At 48.0% G+C, this 16890-nt stretch overlaps 2 protein-coding genes across 2 annotated transcripts in view; one reads left to right on the top strand and one right to left on the bottom strand.

Annotated features, from left to right (window-relative positions):
• Positions 1-16890, bottom strand: part of SHISA6 (shisa family member 6) — a 542762-nt gene that overhangs the window by 265091 nt on the left and 260781 nt on the right. The window lies entirely within an intron of this gene.
• Positions 1-16890, top strand: part of DNAH9 (dynein axonemal heavy chain 9) — a 165746-nt gene that overhangs the window by 138507 nt on the left and 10349 nt on the right. The window contains exons 61-65 of the mRNA XM_062610562.1: positions 5079-5306; positions 9381-9572; positions 10071-10262; positions 11007-11177; positions 13594-13776. Coding sequence (XP_062466546.1) covers positions 5079-5306; positions 9381-9572; positions 10071-10262; positions 11007-11177; positions 13594-13776 — 966 coding nt within the window. The remainder of the gene's footprint in view (positions 1-5078; positions 5307-9380; positions 9573-10070; positions 10263-11006; positions 11178-13593; positions 13777-16890) is intronic.

The following is a 16890-nucleotide window of genomic DNA, read 5'->3' as shown; positions in this document are numbered from 1 at the left end:
TTTCCATTTCCACAGGCTGTTGCTTCACTGAGTCAGGTTCATGTACCAAATGGAATAACAGGGATATCCCAGAGCAAAGCTGTGATTCAGGCATTGGTGGAGCCCTTCTTACTGCCTTGTAAATACAATGGAGCCCTTTTCCGTGTACTTCATCACTAGTCCTTGCTACAAGCAGCAGGCATACACTGTCCTGTATGAGATACATTGGCCATTCAAAGCACACATAAGCATTTGGCACTAAGCCTCTGCTTCAGCAAAGAACAAGTTAGTTTTCCTGCCAGCCACAGTATCTTTTCATCCTTAAATATATGTAAAAGGAGAAATACCCAGTCTTCCTCCAGTTCTTCTTCATGATTTTCAGACTAATACACTGATGGAGAAAGGCTTTGGATTTCAGAGAGCTGTCTTCCATCCTGCCTCATGTGACAGCCATTCCCAAGTTTTTCCAATAGCAAATCCAGTTACAGACCCGCAAGTAATCCAAATATTGATCTGGGATGGAATTAATTTTCTCTTGGGCTTTCAATACCTTTGTAACTGCTGCAATCCCAGTTTCGTTGTGCAACTGCTACAGAAACCTCTGTCTCAGGACTAATTTTGGGTTAAAACACAAATGCAATGGAATCTTTCCTCCATTTCTTGAGCTTAATCAAGACCGTGCCCTTTGCTGTGCATTTCAGCTGCTCATCACTACCTACCTTTAAATCGTTGTGTCTTACGAAGTGAAATTTGGCAATAGAAGCTCCAACGTTGTCTTTAAAACTCTGGGGAGCTCAGGTCAGTCCAGATTCTCTGTACTTCCTGCTCGTTTGCTCTCTGGCCTGCCAAATCCCAGAAGTTTCCCCTACCAGTAAAGGCTCCATTTAGGCTGAGGTCCAGATCTCTCAGACGTATGAGCAGGCGCTGGCAGTAGGATCTGTGCTTATCCATTTTGGTCCTGTGTCAGTATTTGCATGACCACAGGGCTACTGCCTGTGGAAGGATGGAGCTGTTCCTGACCGTGTGTGGCACCTTCTCATGGGATGGAACCTCACACTACCGTTGACAGTAAGCATGGCAAGGGAAGGGACCCTCTGCAGAGCCCCCTCTTTCATATCCTATCACAATGCATTGTGTATTAAGGTGCTGGGCTGTCTCTGGACTGTAAATCGTAGCTTTCGGACTTACTGTGAATGTGGTGACTATTTTCTGAGAGCATCTCACGAGAGAATGAGACTTTGTAAAAGCAACTCATTCTCATTGCTCCAGGAGGTGATCTGTGATAAGGCATGAAGGAGAGAGCCCCTTTCAGGAATGTGAAGGGTCTCCAGTTGCTCTCAGCAAAGGGAGCAAGCACATCGTGGAGTGTGTGCTGCTTTATATATACATGGTGCTATTTCTGATGGTTGCCATAGCAACACTTGCATCCTGTGATATATGTTCTGCCTTGTGAAGTACAAACACACAGAGGTGCTTACAAGTGAATTCCCAAAGGAAAGCATCTGGTCCCCCCCTGCCCAGGTTCCTTCATGTGCAGCCCAGCTCTTGCTGCAGATCTTCATCCTCTGGTACCTGCTCTCAGTCACTCGTGTGCCATAGCACAGAGTGGGGCAATGATACAGGGCAAAGTGCTGTGGCAGTGGGAAGTGTGCATGGGAAGATGTTTCAGGTGTCTTTGTCCCTTCTTGTCAGCAGGAGTTGGCCATCCATTCATAAAGCAAGGTAATGAATTGGAGACCTCTGCCTATTTCTGCCTGCAGCACAGACCTAGACATAAGCTGTGAAAACCCAGAGATGATGGGGAGTGGTCTTTTACCCTTGCAGAACAGCTCTTTAACAGACCAAAATCTGGCTAAGAGAAAAAAAACGGGATGAAACAACGAGTTACCTTGCTGCGTCCTGGGTAACTATGTCTTCAGGGATCTTACGGAACAAGAAGGAAGTAAAACTGGTGCAGTGTAAACTGTACAGTGGGGTTTAAGGAGCTAGTATTGGGAGTGCATGAAGCTCTGAGCCAAAAGAAGGTGGGCAGGCTGAACTATCTCCTCTTTCTCCTGAGTAAGATCTAGAGGTAACCCATGACACTGGTGGGAGGCAGGTTTCCAAACACGCAAGAGGAGGTGGTTCTTCGAGCAACATGTAGCTCAGCTGCGGTTGGTGTTACTGCAGCACTCTCTGTGTTATGTTGTTGTTGATAATTGACATATTCAAGTAGTGGGACCTCCTACGTTGTCATTAGTCACGTCCTGTCAAGTTGTGTTACCTGGCTGCAGAGAACTCATTTGCAAAGTTTCCTCCAAAGCTGTGAATCCCCTCCACAGCATCTGTCTGGTTACAGACACAGCCATTCGATGGAGTCAGGAATTCTCAGTGCCAACCCATGTTTTGCTCAATATACTGCTCTTTTCCATCCCTTCTATCACAAAAGGATTGTGTAGAAATGCACTCCATTATCATTAGATTAGAGATATGCCCTGAACTGGCTGTTAGAAGGCGGTGATACTGACAAATAATGATTGTTGGTGTCATGTCAGCAGCAGCAAAAGCAGTTATTTTTCAGCCACCTAACAACACAAAAGCAGATATAGGAAGAAACTACCAATTAAAGATGAAATGCTTAAGGTCAGGTATGGAGTCTATGATTACACAGATACTTAATGCACAGGTTTTCTTTTGCTGTTTTGTTGTGCTCTTCCCTTAAATTAGTAAATCTCTGTGGCTGTTCAAAGCTCTTTGGTTGCAGGTTTCGGTCCACTCCCACTTTATTATTACACTTGTGTTTTCAGAGTGAGTTGGTTGCCAGGACCCTCGTCTCATGAAATCCTAAATGCATCAGACAAGCACTGGTGCATCCGCAGTCAGATGTAATTGCATTTTGTCTACTGCCTTTCACAGAGTCATTGTTTACCACAAGGCAGCGCTTCCAAGAGCGCGGTTCCTTTGCTCAGGCATCTCCTCCTTGTCTCCCCCAAGCCCTCAGACTCCATGTCATCCCTGTAAAATGAGCACAAGCCTCACCCTTTCAGGGGAAGAGAATGAATTCATGCAGCTCTGAATAACCAGTGTTGTTCCCACCCACATGAATCAGATTTGGGGCAAGAGAGCGGGCGGATGCAAGGTGTCCATGGCTCCCCCAGATAACAGTTCTCTTGACCCATGTTTCTGAAGCAGCCGCTGTCTCAGGGATGGAGGCTTGGCCTCTGGCAGGAGTTGTCTGGTGATTTATGGACTGAGCTGAGCTCTTAGGCAGAAGCTCTTCCCTGGAAGGGTGCTGAGGCGCTGGCACAGGGTGCCCAGAGAAGCTGTGGCTGCCCCATCCCTGGCAGCGTTCAAGGGCAGGTTGGACACAGGGGCTTGGAGCAAGCTGCTCTAGTGGAAGGGGTCCCTGCCCGTGGCAGGGGTTGGAGCTGGATGGGCTTTAACCCAAGCCAGGCTGTGATTCTGTGGCAGTTACCAACCTGCTCTCGCTGGCTCTGCTTTGGGCAGGGTGATCTCCAGAGGTGTCTCCAGCCTCAGCGTTTCAGTGATCCCACCATTAACACAGGCTGCAACTGTGAGAGCTTTTCTAAGCTCTGCAGTGAATGTTCCTGCACATGAGCTATTCTGTGGTGGCTTTGCCTTTCCTGGGCATTTGCTGTAGGCTTTGGTTATCTTCTGGTTTTACAGATTCTTTAGTAGGTTTCTGACTTCTGGAACAGACTTTATTATTAGTTTTTATGGCTTTCAAAATATTGCTCCTTTAAACAACTTTTTGGCCTTACCATGACTGGATTTTGTGCTGTTTTTTATTTTCCTCATTTGGACACCCAATTCCACTTTCTGAAGAATGTTGTTTTACTCCTGATAGTCTCCATTACTCTTCAACCACGAAACCTCCTTTCTGCTCCCTTTAATGGATGATATATTCTGAGCTTCTGATCTGGTTCCTTTATGTCATTTCCTTGCACCTCTAAGCAGTTTATCTTTTTTGGTGGCTGCTTTTAATTGAAGGTTAGAAAATTCCTTGTCCTGCCTTTGGATGGGATAAATCCCCTTCCAGGGGGCCTGTTAGCACAGGATTGCCCACCTAACTTTAAACTGAAGGTACTTTTAGGCCACAGTCGCTGATGTGTGTGACCTGCCCCATTCTTAATACAAGAAACCATCCTCAAACTATTTTCTTGGCTGGAAACTAGAAGACTCTGTAGGACTTTAGGTTGAAAACTGAAGCTTGTCTTCCTCTGTTTCACCATCTCAGCATAACACTGCTTCATTTTCTAACAGATATGTATAATTAGTTGCATGAATAAAGAAGTGTTTTGTGTTAAAGGTCTTTGTAAACCCACCTGCTTGACTTTGTTTCTCAGTAACTGATATGGGGGGTCCTCATTTTTAGTCTGTTCCAAATGACCAAACATTTTTCATTTGAGTTTGGTAGATCTGGGGAAGTGACCCTAATTCATCAGCTGTGTATTACTCTTAACAAGGAGGAGACAGCCTGGGGAAGAGGGGCTGCATGGAGACCTCAGAGCAGCTTCCAGTGTCTAAAGGGGGCCATAACAATGCTGGAGGGGGACTCTTCATCAGGGACTGTAATGATAGGACAAGGGGTGACAGGTTTAAACTGAAACAGGGGAAGTTCAGGTTAGATCTAAGGCAGAAGCTCTTCCCTGTGAGGGTGCTGAGGCGCTGGCACAGGGTGCCCAGAGAAGCTGTGGCTGCCCCATCCCTGGCAGTGTTCAAGGCCAGGTTGGACACAGGGGCTTGGAGCAAGCTGCTCTAGTGGAAGGGGTCCCTGCCTGTGGCAGGGGGTTGGAACTGGATGAGCTTTAAGGTCCCTTCCAGTCCAAGCCATTCTATGAGTCTGTGATTACCCAAACAGCCCCACACTGGCTTGCTTCATTGCTGATGGTTTATACCGATATTTGAATTTAAAAGTGTACTTGATATAACTGGACATCTGGGGCTCTGAGTTGCACGCAGGCACTACTGGGACAAGTACCAAGTCCTACAGCATAGCCTTGGTGGATGCCATTTGTTGTTGTGATGGATTTGGTGCCTGCCCAGCATTGGTGTAAAGGGGAGCAACTGATGCAGCCTTGTCCCCTTCACCCCTGCAGAACATCCACCTGGTGGCCAAGTGGCTGAGTTCCCTGGAGAAGAAGCTGGAGCAGCACAGTGAGGGCAGCCACCAGGACTTCCGTGTCTTCATTAGCGCAGAGCCAGCACCTTCCTCTGAGAGCCACATCATTCCCCAGGGCATCCTGGAGAACTCCATCAAAATCACCAACGAGGCCCCAACCGGGATGCACGCAAACCTGCACAAAGCCCTCGACAACTTCAACCAGGTAGGACCGCAGCGCTGTTGACTGGAGGCAGGTAGGACTGGAGCTGCTGTGGTGCCCCAAGTAGAGTGTGATGTGTGGGAGCATTGCTTCTTTTGCAGTCCCTTTGCATCATGAGTCTCTGGATCCAACAGCCCCCTCCTCTCTTCTCCAGGAGCTGGGCACAGATCTCTTTCCAAGCACTGGTTTTCCCAAGTGAGGACTCAGGTGATCCTGAATGGCCTCTTTCTTGCAGAAGGTCACAGGATACCAGACTTCTGCCCAGTTTAATCATTTTCACACCATAGAAAAGCTATTTTGTTACAGAATCAAACTTCTGAATGCAGCATTTGGGAGACTTTTGTCACATTTCAGGTTAAACCTCGCTTTTACACCCTTTTGTTTAACCAGGGTTACAGGTTCAGAACTGCTGATGTGGTCACATCTCACAGCACTCTTCAGAGCAGGGTAGGGGATGTTGTGTGCTCAAAGGCCATTCATTCAGCTGAAAACCTTGCTGACATCTGAAGTGGTGCAAATTAGAGCTGAAATCTCCCTGCAGGGAGGACTGGCTTTGCCAGGCAAGGATGAAGTAGGCCACCTTGAGAATTGCTGGCCCACAAGCAGAATAGCCAACGGCAGGTTGCTCATTGCTTTTATTGCATGGTGACCACTTACACACACTCCTGTTACAGCAGGCACCATCTCCACTCCTTTTTGACTGAGCTGCAACAAAGTGCAGAGGACACAGAAGTAAAGTATGTGGAAATGATGGGAAATAATAGAATCCTAGACTGCTTTGTGTGGGAAGATTATCCAGTTCCAACCCCTGCCACGGGCAGGGACACCTTCCACTAGAGCAGCTTGCTCCAAGCCCCTGTGTCCAACCTGCCCTTGAACACTGCCAGGGATGGGGCAGCCACAGCTCCTCTGGGCACCCTGTGCCAGCGCCTCAGCACCCTCACAGGGAAGAGCTTCTGCCTTAGATCTAACCTGAACTTTCCCTGTTTCACTTTGAACCCATCACCCCATGTCCTATCACTCCAGTCCATGATGAAGAGTCCCTCTCCAGTATCCTTGTAGCCCCCTTCACACACTGGAAGCTGCTCTGAGGTCTCCACGCAGCTTCTCTTCTCCAGGCTGAACAGCCCCAACTTTCTCAGCCTGTCTTTGTATGAGAGCTGCTCCAGCCCCCATCCTCGTGGCCTCCTCTGGACTTGCTCCAACAGCTCCATGTCCTCTCATGCAAACCCTGTCTGGGAACAGTACATCCAGGATATCGTTGCTCTGACCTCCACAGCTCAGCAAGCGTCTGAATAAGGAGGGAGTAGCTACACCAACCCCTTCACCATCCCTCCGCAGGGACAGCCCATTTAAATCCATTCTGTTATTGTGACACAGACTACAAAGGGCACTTGCGTGACTTCCCTTCATTATCTCTCCTAAAAATCTCCAATGTTAGACCTGTAATCAGCTGAAGAACATAACAGAGCTCAGGGGATGGACTGAAAAGAGGGAATCCATTACTCTAAATTGTGCAAGATGTTCACTAACTGCATAAGACGATCAAGAACAGTCCCAAACCTCGGTTTTCCCCTCAATGAGACAGCGCTCTTTGCTCCCTTCGTTATCAGCCACCTGATGAAGAACGGGTTCCAGTATCTGCTGAGCACCTTTCTTATTTTAGAAACCATTCCTGGACTTCAAGGGGAGCTTGCCTGAATGAACGCTGAGTACGAATCCAGCTCAGTCTCATTTGGCCTCCCTCTTTAGTTGTGCATTTTTCCTCACTCACAAAGCAGAACAATATTCCCCGCACAGAATAATGGCCCTTCTTTGTAGCTTTCAGCTGAAAGCTAAATCTGAACATCCATTCTGCAGGAAGCAGGGAAATGAGGGGTGAAGGGGCCCCACCCACTCGCTCCAGGATTTCTGATAAGAGAGGTTTTATAAGGCCCCAGCAATTTAGAAAATGCTAATTACTGTCTGATTGAAAGGAGCAGGATGGAAGTGCTCCTGGGGGTGAAGGTTCTCCCCTCCCCTTGCTCTCCAGGACATTCCGTGGAGTTCAGGATGATGAATGACAGGAGATAAAAACGGAATAATCTTTCCTGACTAGTTGCATTAATCCTCGGGTGGTGCCTCCCCGCTTCACCTGCTCAGCACTTACCTCCTGCACTTGAGATCCCCTCCAAACCAGCATCTAAGTGCAAAATAGTGGTGACCTGTCCACATTTCTCTGCCCCATGGACCAGTGAGTGAGATCCATGGCAGGATGGGGTTAGTCTTGCCTGGGCTGATGACAAGAGGCTGCATGAACAGAAAGGAAAGCAATCCTGCAAGGTTTGCCCTTGCACATTCCCAAGGTGGAGAGGCCGTGGTAACTTCAGCACTAGTGATCCAAAAAGGCAGTCCGAGGAGTGAGGCTGCCTTCAGGCCCTTCTGGTTGCTCTAGGTTTAACAGCCAGGGTCTTAATAGAATCATAGAATAGTTAGGGTTGGAAAGGACCTTAAAATCATCCAGTTCCACACCACCTGCCATGCCCAGGGACACCTCACACTAAACCTTGTCACCCAAGGCTCTGTCCAACCTGGCCTTGAACACTGCCAGGGATGGAGCATTCACAACTTCCCTGGGCAACCCATTCCAGTGCCTCACCACCCTCACAGGAAAGAATTTCCTCCTTAGATCCAATCTAAACTTCCCCTGTTTCAGTTTTAACCCATTACCCCTTGTCCCATCACTACAGTCTCTAATGAAGAGTCCCTCTCCAGCATCCCTATGAGCCCCCTTCAGATACTGGAAGGCTGCTCCAAGGTCTCCACGCAGCCTTCTCTTCTCCAGGCTGAACGTGAGAGCTTGGCTGCTGAGGTGTGTGAATGAAGGTAATGATTGTTCCGGGCAGCAGGATGCAATGGTCTGTGTCTCTGGGAATGGGATCATCATAAATGTAAGCAGTTAGCTCTTGCCCTTCGTGTCATGTGGAAAGTGGGGTCGGCAGAAGCATGGCTATCTCCAGCAGTGAGACACGCTGGGCTCTGGCCTGTCCTGACACACAGGCTGTGTCCTGGGGAGCCACCATTGCTCGATCCATGTCCCCGTGTCCCACTGCTCCAGGTGCTCCTGCCCTGCAGCGCTTAGTGAGGCCACAGGGCAGGTTCTCATCGCTGTGTTACAATGACTGATATTGACCCAAACCCTCTGTGGCACCAGAAAAGAGTCTTTTCATGAACAGAAAAGAATATCATCACGAGGATGGTCACGGGCTGCAGCACCTCCCATACAAAGACAGGCTGAGAACATTGGGGCTGTTCAGCCTGGAGAAGAGAAGCTACGTGGAGACCTCAGAGCAGCTTCCAGTGTCTGAAGGGGGATACAAGGATGCTGGAGAGGGACTCTTCATCAGGGACTGTAGTGATAGGACAAGGGGTGATGGGTTCAAACTGAAACAGGAAGAAGGAAGCAGTTCTTCCCTGTGAGGGTGCTGAGGCGCTGGCACTGGGTGCCCAGAGAAGCTGTGGCTGCCCCATCCCTGGCAGTGTTCAAGGCCAGGTTGGACACAGGGGCTTGGAGCAAGCTGCTCTGGTGGAAGGTGCCCCTGCCCGTGGCAGGGGTTGGAGCTGGAGGAGCTTTAAGGTCCCTCCCAAACCAAGCCACTCTGTGATGGACTTCAGTTCTTCCAGGTACAGTACTCCTCGGCAGGAGCCTTGCTTAGGGCCATGGTCCCAGTTCCACTGATGGCACACTTGCCCTGTGTGGTGCCTCTCCATCTCTCTGGTGTGGGACGTAGGGCATGTGCAGGTGGTGGGGCACTGGGTGGGTGCACATGTCCTTCCTTTCATGGCTGTCAGTGTGTGTTCCTGTGCAAAGCCGCTTGGAATTGGGAAAGAAAATATTAATTTGTAAAATGTGCATCTGAATTTGCTGCTAAATTTGCAATGAAAAGCCACTGACTTGTGGATATTATGCAGAAATGAACAAATTGGGTAAATCACTTCACGCCTGTCCGAAGTCTGTTGCATTTAGGAGACTCTGAGAGCCACAGAGACTGCAGGCAGTGTGGATTCACACAGCCTGCCTCTTTGCTTGTATTGCAGGATACCCTGGAGATGTGCACCCGGGAACATGAGTTCAAGAGCATCCTCTTTGCTCTCTGCTATTTCCATGCTGTGGTGGCAGAAAGGCGCAAGTTTGGTCCCCAAGGCTGGAACCGGTCCTACCCCTTCAACACTGGAGACCTCACCATCTCTGTGAACGTGCTGTATAATTACCTGGAGGCCAGCTCAAAGGTGTGTGAACCAAAGGTGGGCTGGTTGGTGGCTTTTTAACCCTCAGCCATGGACTGGCTTGTGCTGAAACTCCTGGAAAGTCTCCTTAAATGCCATTTCCTTGGCATCTTTGGGTTCATAACTTCCCAGTTCAGTGTACCTTTGTGGTGAGAGGGGAAGCTTCAGTGCCCCCCATGTCTGTAGCAGCTTACACATCATAGCAAATAGTGCCTGTGGTCCTTATTAATTGAAAATCCACTGTGGTCTTTGGTTTAACAGAGCTGAGAATAAATTTGCATTTCAGTGGGAACCTGCACAAAATCTATGCTGTGATCCAGTTTTCCTTGGGCAGGATTTAACTACTACCTAATGCTTGTTTACTTAGGAAACTGGAATAGTGAAGTGGAAGCACTCACTGTGCAGATCAGGGCTCAGTGCTGTAGACTGCAGCTCAGCAACCCGGCTGGTGGAGCTCTGGCTCTCTGAACCTCCTTCACACCCTCCTGCTTCGTTCCTCAGGTCCCATATGATGATTTACGCTACCTCTTTGGTGAGATCATGTATGGAGGACACATTACAGATGACTGGGACAGGCGGCTCTGCAGAACCTATTTGGAAGAATTTATTAAGCCAGAAATGCTGGAGGGAGAACTCCTCCTAGCTCCAGGCTTCCCCCTCCCAGCAAACATGGACTATAATGGCTATCATCAGGTAAGCTCTTGGTTTTCTGCCACTATTTATACTCATGAATGTAACTACCTTATAATCTGTCTCAGGAGGCAGTGAATAGGACTGCAGTGTTTCAGCACATCTCCTGTTATTTCCCACTCTATTCTGTTTCTGTAGACATTTCAGCATTCCTGGATGAACCAAGTCTAATGGTAATTTGCTACTTCATCATGGGCTCATTCTGTTTGGGCATGAATAGAGTAACTGTATTGGTTCTTGAGACTTGAGTGGGGCTCCTGGAAAATTACATCCACATACTGTTTGCTATAATGGCCCTTTCGAGTTCCTTTTATCATCAGTTTTGATGTGAAACAGTGAAGGGTCTTGTTGCTCTGCTCACTGATCTCATCTGCTCCTTGTACACAAATGTGGTAGCAGAGATAAGCATATTTGGCTGGTTTTGTTCATTACTGGAAGCTAAATTCCCACAAGAGATACCAGGATATTGATGCACCGTGGGTAATTGCTAGAGAAGGTCCAGGCCTGAGATATGTGGCCAAGGCAAACTTTAGCAATTAGTATGTTTTCACAGCAGGAGCAGAAGCAGTTCTGTAAACAGCCATTCACTCCTTTCTCTCATCAGTGTGCTGGTGTTTCAGGCACAAGCAGAGTTACATCAGCCTGGGGTTACTTGCTCCCATAGGTGATAATTCCAGCGCTGTGAACTCTGCAAGCAGAATGCCCTTGATCTCTGCATCTAACCTGAACCTGGATTTCTCTGTACAGTACATAGACGATGCCTTGCCTCCAGAGTCTCCTTATCTGTATGGCCTCCATCCCAATGCTGAGATTGGCTTCCTTACCCAGACCTCAGAGAAGCTCTTCCGCACCATGCTGGAGATGCAGCCCCGGGACAGCAGCACGGGTGATGGAGGAGTGGTGACCAGGGAAGAAACGGTGAGAGTGGGCAAGCTGCTCCATTCTGATACCTGCCTCATTCATAAGTAGTGCTGTATAGCTCAGGTTTGTCTCACAACTGCTTATTATAATGTGTTCTGCCTTTGCTGGATACAAACCAGGTGTCTAAAACCACCTGACTCTAAGCATGCAGAACACCACCATGGTGGGATGTAATTGGAGTATTGTCAGTAATAGGACAGTGGCTTTTAATTACCCCCTGAACTGCGGTGCCTTCGTTATCATCTTGTGAAGATGTTGCAAATAAACCTTCTGTGGCCTCCACTGCCTCTGAGCCCCCAGTCCCTGTGCACCACGCTGTGCCTGGCATACCAATGGGCTTCCTGAGTGCTCTGTGTGCCATGTGTGATGTGCCACTGGAGCTCAACCCACCTATTGCTGCTGCCACCAGGTCCCATCAAGCTCCCAGGGGACTTGTAATACCTTATCTCCAGCTGAGCTCCTTTGCTGTGCCCAGGTACCAGGCTGATCCCAGCCCTTCCTCTCAAAGCTCACGGCTCATTAAAATCTGGCCCAAGATTTTAATGAAATCAGCCAACACTTGCTCAGGTTTTTCTTTCTGCTGTCTTAAGGTCCCAGCTCTGTTTCAAGCTTTGCAAAGTAATGAATAGCTATTAGAGAGCTTATCTGATGTCTGTGGCTTCACACGTGCTTCCTTTGGCTTGGTGTGGAGCTGGGGAACTGCCTTTGCTCTTTAAAGTGCTCAGTGCTTCAGATCGTACTGGAATTTGAGTTGAGGGGAATAACCCAGAGGTAGCAAAGCCAAAGGAGATGCTCAGGCATCAAATGTGACTTCCTCTTGTCCCCTTCCAGTCCTTTTGATGTTGAAGTACAATTAAACTCCTTGGCCAGAGAAGCAAGATTATCATTAAGTGATCCAGCAGTGGTGTCACAGGCATCCTCCAGTTGAGGCTTTCCATCCCCTACTTTGCCTGAGGTGGTTTTAGGGAGCTTGCAAGCCTCTTATTTTCCTGAGACTCTTCAAGTTCAGTTATTCCCACAGGATTCTGAGGCCACTTTACCAAGAACAAGCTGTATTTGTTGTGTAAAAAGCAGGGATTTGCAGAGGAATTTAGAATGAGAGGGTATTTCTATCCTGCCCCTGAGGTGCAGCTGAAGAGATGGTCCAGCTGAGCTTTACTTTTAGCCACCTCAGTGGTCAGTAACAGGCTGCTCATCATCACCTCTTTGTAACATCTGACATGAGTGAGGAGGGTTTGGAAGAGCACCAATGCCAGGAAGTTGAGTACAGAGCCCTTAATATGAATGTTGGTGGGCACGGTGATACCTACCCTGGGCTTTCTCTGCCACTGCCACCCTCACACCAGGTTTTGCCCATCACATCATAGAATTGTAACTGCATTAAGCATTCCTGAAAAATCCCCAAGGAGCAAAAGTCTGGCTTAGCTTCCGGCATGGAAGTAAAGGAGAGCATTATGTGAGAGGCTTCCACACCAAGCTGCCTACTGGTCCGTGAACACCTGACAGATACAACAGATCCCAGGAAGATCAGGGCTTCAGGCCTCGCTCTCAGCCAGAAAGGGTTTTGTTTGCTTTACTGATTTTCTCTGGCAATACATCCTATTGCATCGGAGCATTCCCTGTTCAGTATTTAGAGATATAAAGCACTGTTCCCAAAGCAAGCTCTGGTGGTGACCAGAAAACAATTCTGTTTCATTATGCTTTTCTTTCATGGCTCCATTAGTTCAGATTGCAAAATTCAGCTTAAAATTAAGTTTTCTATAATCACCTCTATTATTATACTGCAGAAAACCAGCTCATAAGCTCACTTGTCCTGAGGCTCAGCTGAGGCTCTACCCCCTTCCGTCTCCTTGCATTGAATCTGACTTTAGGAGAATCATAGAATAGTTTGGGTTGAAGGGACCTTAAAGCTCCTCCAGCTCCAACCCCTGCCACAGGCAGGGACACCTTCCACTAGAGCAGCTTGCTCCAAGCCCCTGTGTCCAACCTGGCCTTGAACACTGCCAGGGATGGGGCAGCCACAGCTTCTCTGGGCACCCTGTGCCAGCGCCTCAGCACCCTCACAGGGAAGAGCTTCTGCCCAAGATACAGCCTAAATCTCCCCTCCCTGCTTCTGTTTCCATTTGCGGGCTCGAGACCCAAGAAGAAAGGAGACTGCTGCATGTCACAGTGACATTTCTGAACCATCATTTTGAAAGCTTCTCATCTGACATTAACTTTTGTGAGCATTTGAATTTTAATAGGATGGGGCAGGCTCTTTGAAAGGTGCCATGTCCAGCGCCGCTGACACTGATGGTTTCAGAGGCACTGAGTGGCAGATGGAGTTTTCATACTGCATTCAGGCAGCTGTCAGCTGGGGAAGCTCAGTGGATCATTCACCAACATCCGTCTCTGTTTTCCCTTCGGCACACAGGTGAAAGCCCTTCTGGAAGAGATGTTAGAGAAACTGATGGATGAGTTTAACATTGCAGAACTGATGGCAAAGGTGGAGGAGAGGACACCGTACGCTGTGGTTGCCTTCCAGGAATGTGAGCGCATGAACATCCTCACCAGTGAAATAAAACGCTCTCTTAAGGAGCTGGACCTAGGGCTGAAGGTAAGAGCTTGGGATGCTTGAGGCTGCAGTGTTGTAAAACCTTGGTGGTTGATTGGAAGAGGTGCTCACACAATAAAAGGGGTCACACACGCTGTTGAGCACTGCCTGCAAAACCAACTTGACTCCGTGGGGAAGGGCTCACAGATGGATTTCAAATGACACATTGCCCACAGGCACTGGGAGAGGTTAAAGGTACACATAGCAACAGTGCTTTTTGGGAACAGAGACCAGGCACTTCTGTCCACCCCGTATTGTAGCACAGCAACAACAGGTTGCTCAGAATTTGAGATGTGGCCTATTTAAAAGTAAGCCAAAAAATCACAGCTTTTCACACAATGCCCAGGTACTGGGCAGGGGGGGACTCGTAACAAAAAGTTATTAAAGGCACAAACTGAGCTGAAATGAAAGAGTGATCATGTGTAAGGAGACAGAATGTCCAGAGCTGTAAGAGAGAAAGCCTAAAACCGAAAGAGTTTTGGAAGAGATACAACTCCCCTGGCTGGGGATGAGTTATTTGCTAATGGAGGGGGGTCACGAGCAGACCCTCCCTGTGGACACACTGTCCTTGATTCCTCCACCCCATAGTGCCTTCTCCATCCGCTCCAGGAAGGTGATGTCTCTGTGCCTTGGGGTGGTGGCTTTGGCTTATGGAGAACAGTGAGGAGCTGTGGGGCTGGCAGGAAACACACCAGGTAGATTTCTGGGTTCAACAAGATATGCAAGGGGGCTGTGCTTTAAGGCTTCCTCTGCTGGCAGGGGAACTCATCTGCTGAATTCCCTCCCGGGCAGTTGGTTGGACAAAATGGAAAAGGCTAAAAGACTGCCCATTAGGGGATAAAACAGCAAAGAGCAGGCTGCACTGCAAGTGAGTACCTGCCTAGCCAGCCCTGGTGCCCTGGAGCAACAATTCCCTTTCACCTTGTCATCCCAAAAGACTTCACAATAGCCAAGCGCATCCCTCAGAAAGGGCTAAGTTGAGGAGACTAATGCTACCTGGAGCTTCAGTGCTGCCCTGATGCCTTTCCCACATGATTTACATTCAATTGCTCCCTAGTGTGAGGCAGCAATTAAGGACATCAGTCGCTGGCCATTCTCTGCTCCATCATTTCCTGAATGACAGGTTCTTGTCCCATTTCATCAAAATGGGGAAATACACCACATATATTTCACCAAAAATACTTTGTATAGCATGAGAACCATCGCACTTGAAGGAACTGCAGTGACTCTGTATGACCCCGTTAGGAGAAAGAGCTGGCAGGTGAGCAGAGAGGACCTGGATGACAATCCCAACTCTCTCCTGAGACAGCTTTGAAGAGAGACCTTCAAAGGACATGTCTGCAGTGTGCATGCAGAGGTGGGAGGCTTGGCTCTGGGGTTTTAGGTAGCTGCAACTCTGCAGGGGTAGGACTTGACTGCCTCACGTTGTGCTCTACACTGATCCCAGCAGCCTGGTCCATGCGAGCTCAGACATTTCTGCATTGCATTTGCTGCTGATGCTTATTGTCTTGATTAAAGAGAGAGACATCATAAACACTTTGTGGTGGCCCAGTGTGTACAATTCATTTTAAAATGGGCTGATACTTATGTAGTCAATTATTCTAAACAGATTTCCTTTGTTTTCTAGCATAGTGGAATTGAAAATTCAGTTGCCTGAGACAGGTAAACAGAAGTGATTTAATGTTTCATCAAGGAGCACCAAACAAGATATGACTGTAACTTGGACAATGTATAGCAATTAGATTTAATGAGGAGGAGAAGAACAAGCTATTTAATATTGGTAGGGAGAATGAGTGGATGCATGGGCTTAAATAAACCTCAGACAAAATAAACCACAGAAATCAAGCAATAATAGAGAGCAAATTTCTCCCCAGATCCTGGCAGGGGAGTGAGATGATGTCTGCAGGAAAGGCACCTCCGATGACTACACAGCTTGGTCCCAGCAGCTCACATCTGCGGGGTGATCCAGGGCCACCACAGGGCCAGGACTTAAGGACTCCTGAAGAGCAGATGAGGAGCAGTATCTGTGTTAGGATGAAGGGTCTGAGATACCACCAGTGGGCAGTTCTTCTCTGCCTGCAAGCACAAGTTGCATGTGGGTCCCTGCAGAGCTGAGTTAGACATGATGCATGACCTGCACTCCACAGTATCCCCCAGGGGGATTCTCCCATACCTTGAGGACTACAGCTTGGCCCTGCTCTTGGCTGTGTAGGCAGGGCTGCTGTCCTGACTTGCAGCTCAGTCTTCACACCCAATCTGGGAGAGAAATCACTCTTCAATTGTTTCTCCTGAGAGTAGCTCCTATGGGAGCTGCTAATGCACGTTAATCTATGGGACTGGGGATCTTCACTGACAGCACTCAGAGGAGGAGAGTTTACATAAGAGGAACCACAGATCTCAGAAGAGAATAAATAAAGCACAGAGGAAGCAAGTCTGATTGTTTTTAACTGCCTATCTGCTAAAAGGCAGCGATTTGGAAATGTCATGCCTCATTTGAATGTTTGAATAATTCATTGTTTCTCTGTAGCGGAAAGTGATTGTTTGCTCCAAAAATAGGAGACATCCCATTAAGAGGAAGGGAAATTGCAATAGACTGGTAGCCATCAAAGAAATAACTGGCATGTTGCATTTCAAAGCCCTTTGTTCTGGCTGACTTGGGTGAGCCCGGAGGCTGGGCTGAAACACTTGAATGTTAATGTTGTACCCAGTGTAATTTTTGCAAGCAGATTTCCTGTTTTGCAACTTCAGGGAAGGATAAGCCTCCAAAATGGGGATAATAAATGTTATAGAAGAATGGAATAAGACCCCATTTTGTAAGGCTGGCTGGGTATTTTACTGTATTAAGGGAGAATAACCTTCACAGAGAAAACAATGGGTGACAATAGTCTGCTCATCTTGAAGGGAGGTCTGCAGGCTGATTAGGATTTCCTTTAATGAAAATTACTCCTAGCATTTGGGAAAAGAAACCCTTAACTTGATTCATTCCCGATGCACTTTAGTATTCAGCATCTGCAATGCAAATTTATGCATAATTGTGCTTGGACAACTACATGAGATAGCTGCCAGAGGTGCTTTGAAGCCTCACAGGAGCTTCCAACAAGTCTGCTTGAGCATGCA

The sequence above is a fragment of the Pezoporus occidentalis genome, unplaced genomic scaffold (assembly GCF_034315485.1).
Source record: "Pezoporus occidentalis ecotype Australia unplaced genomic scaffold, CSIRO_AGI_Poc_V1 ctg148, whole genome shotgun sequence".
NCBI lineage: Eukaryota > Metazoa > Chordata > Aves > Psittaciformes > Psittacidae > Pezoporus > Pezoporus occidentalis.
This window is presented reverse-complemented; position numbering and strand designations above follow the sequence as displayed.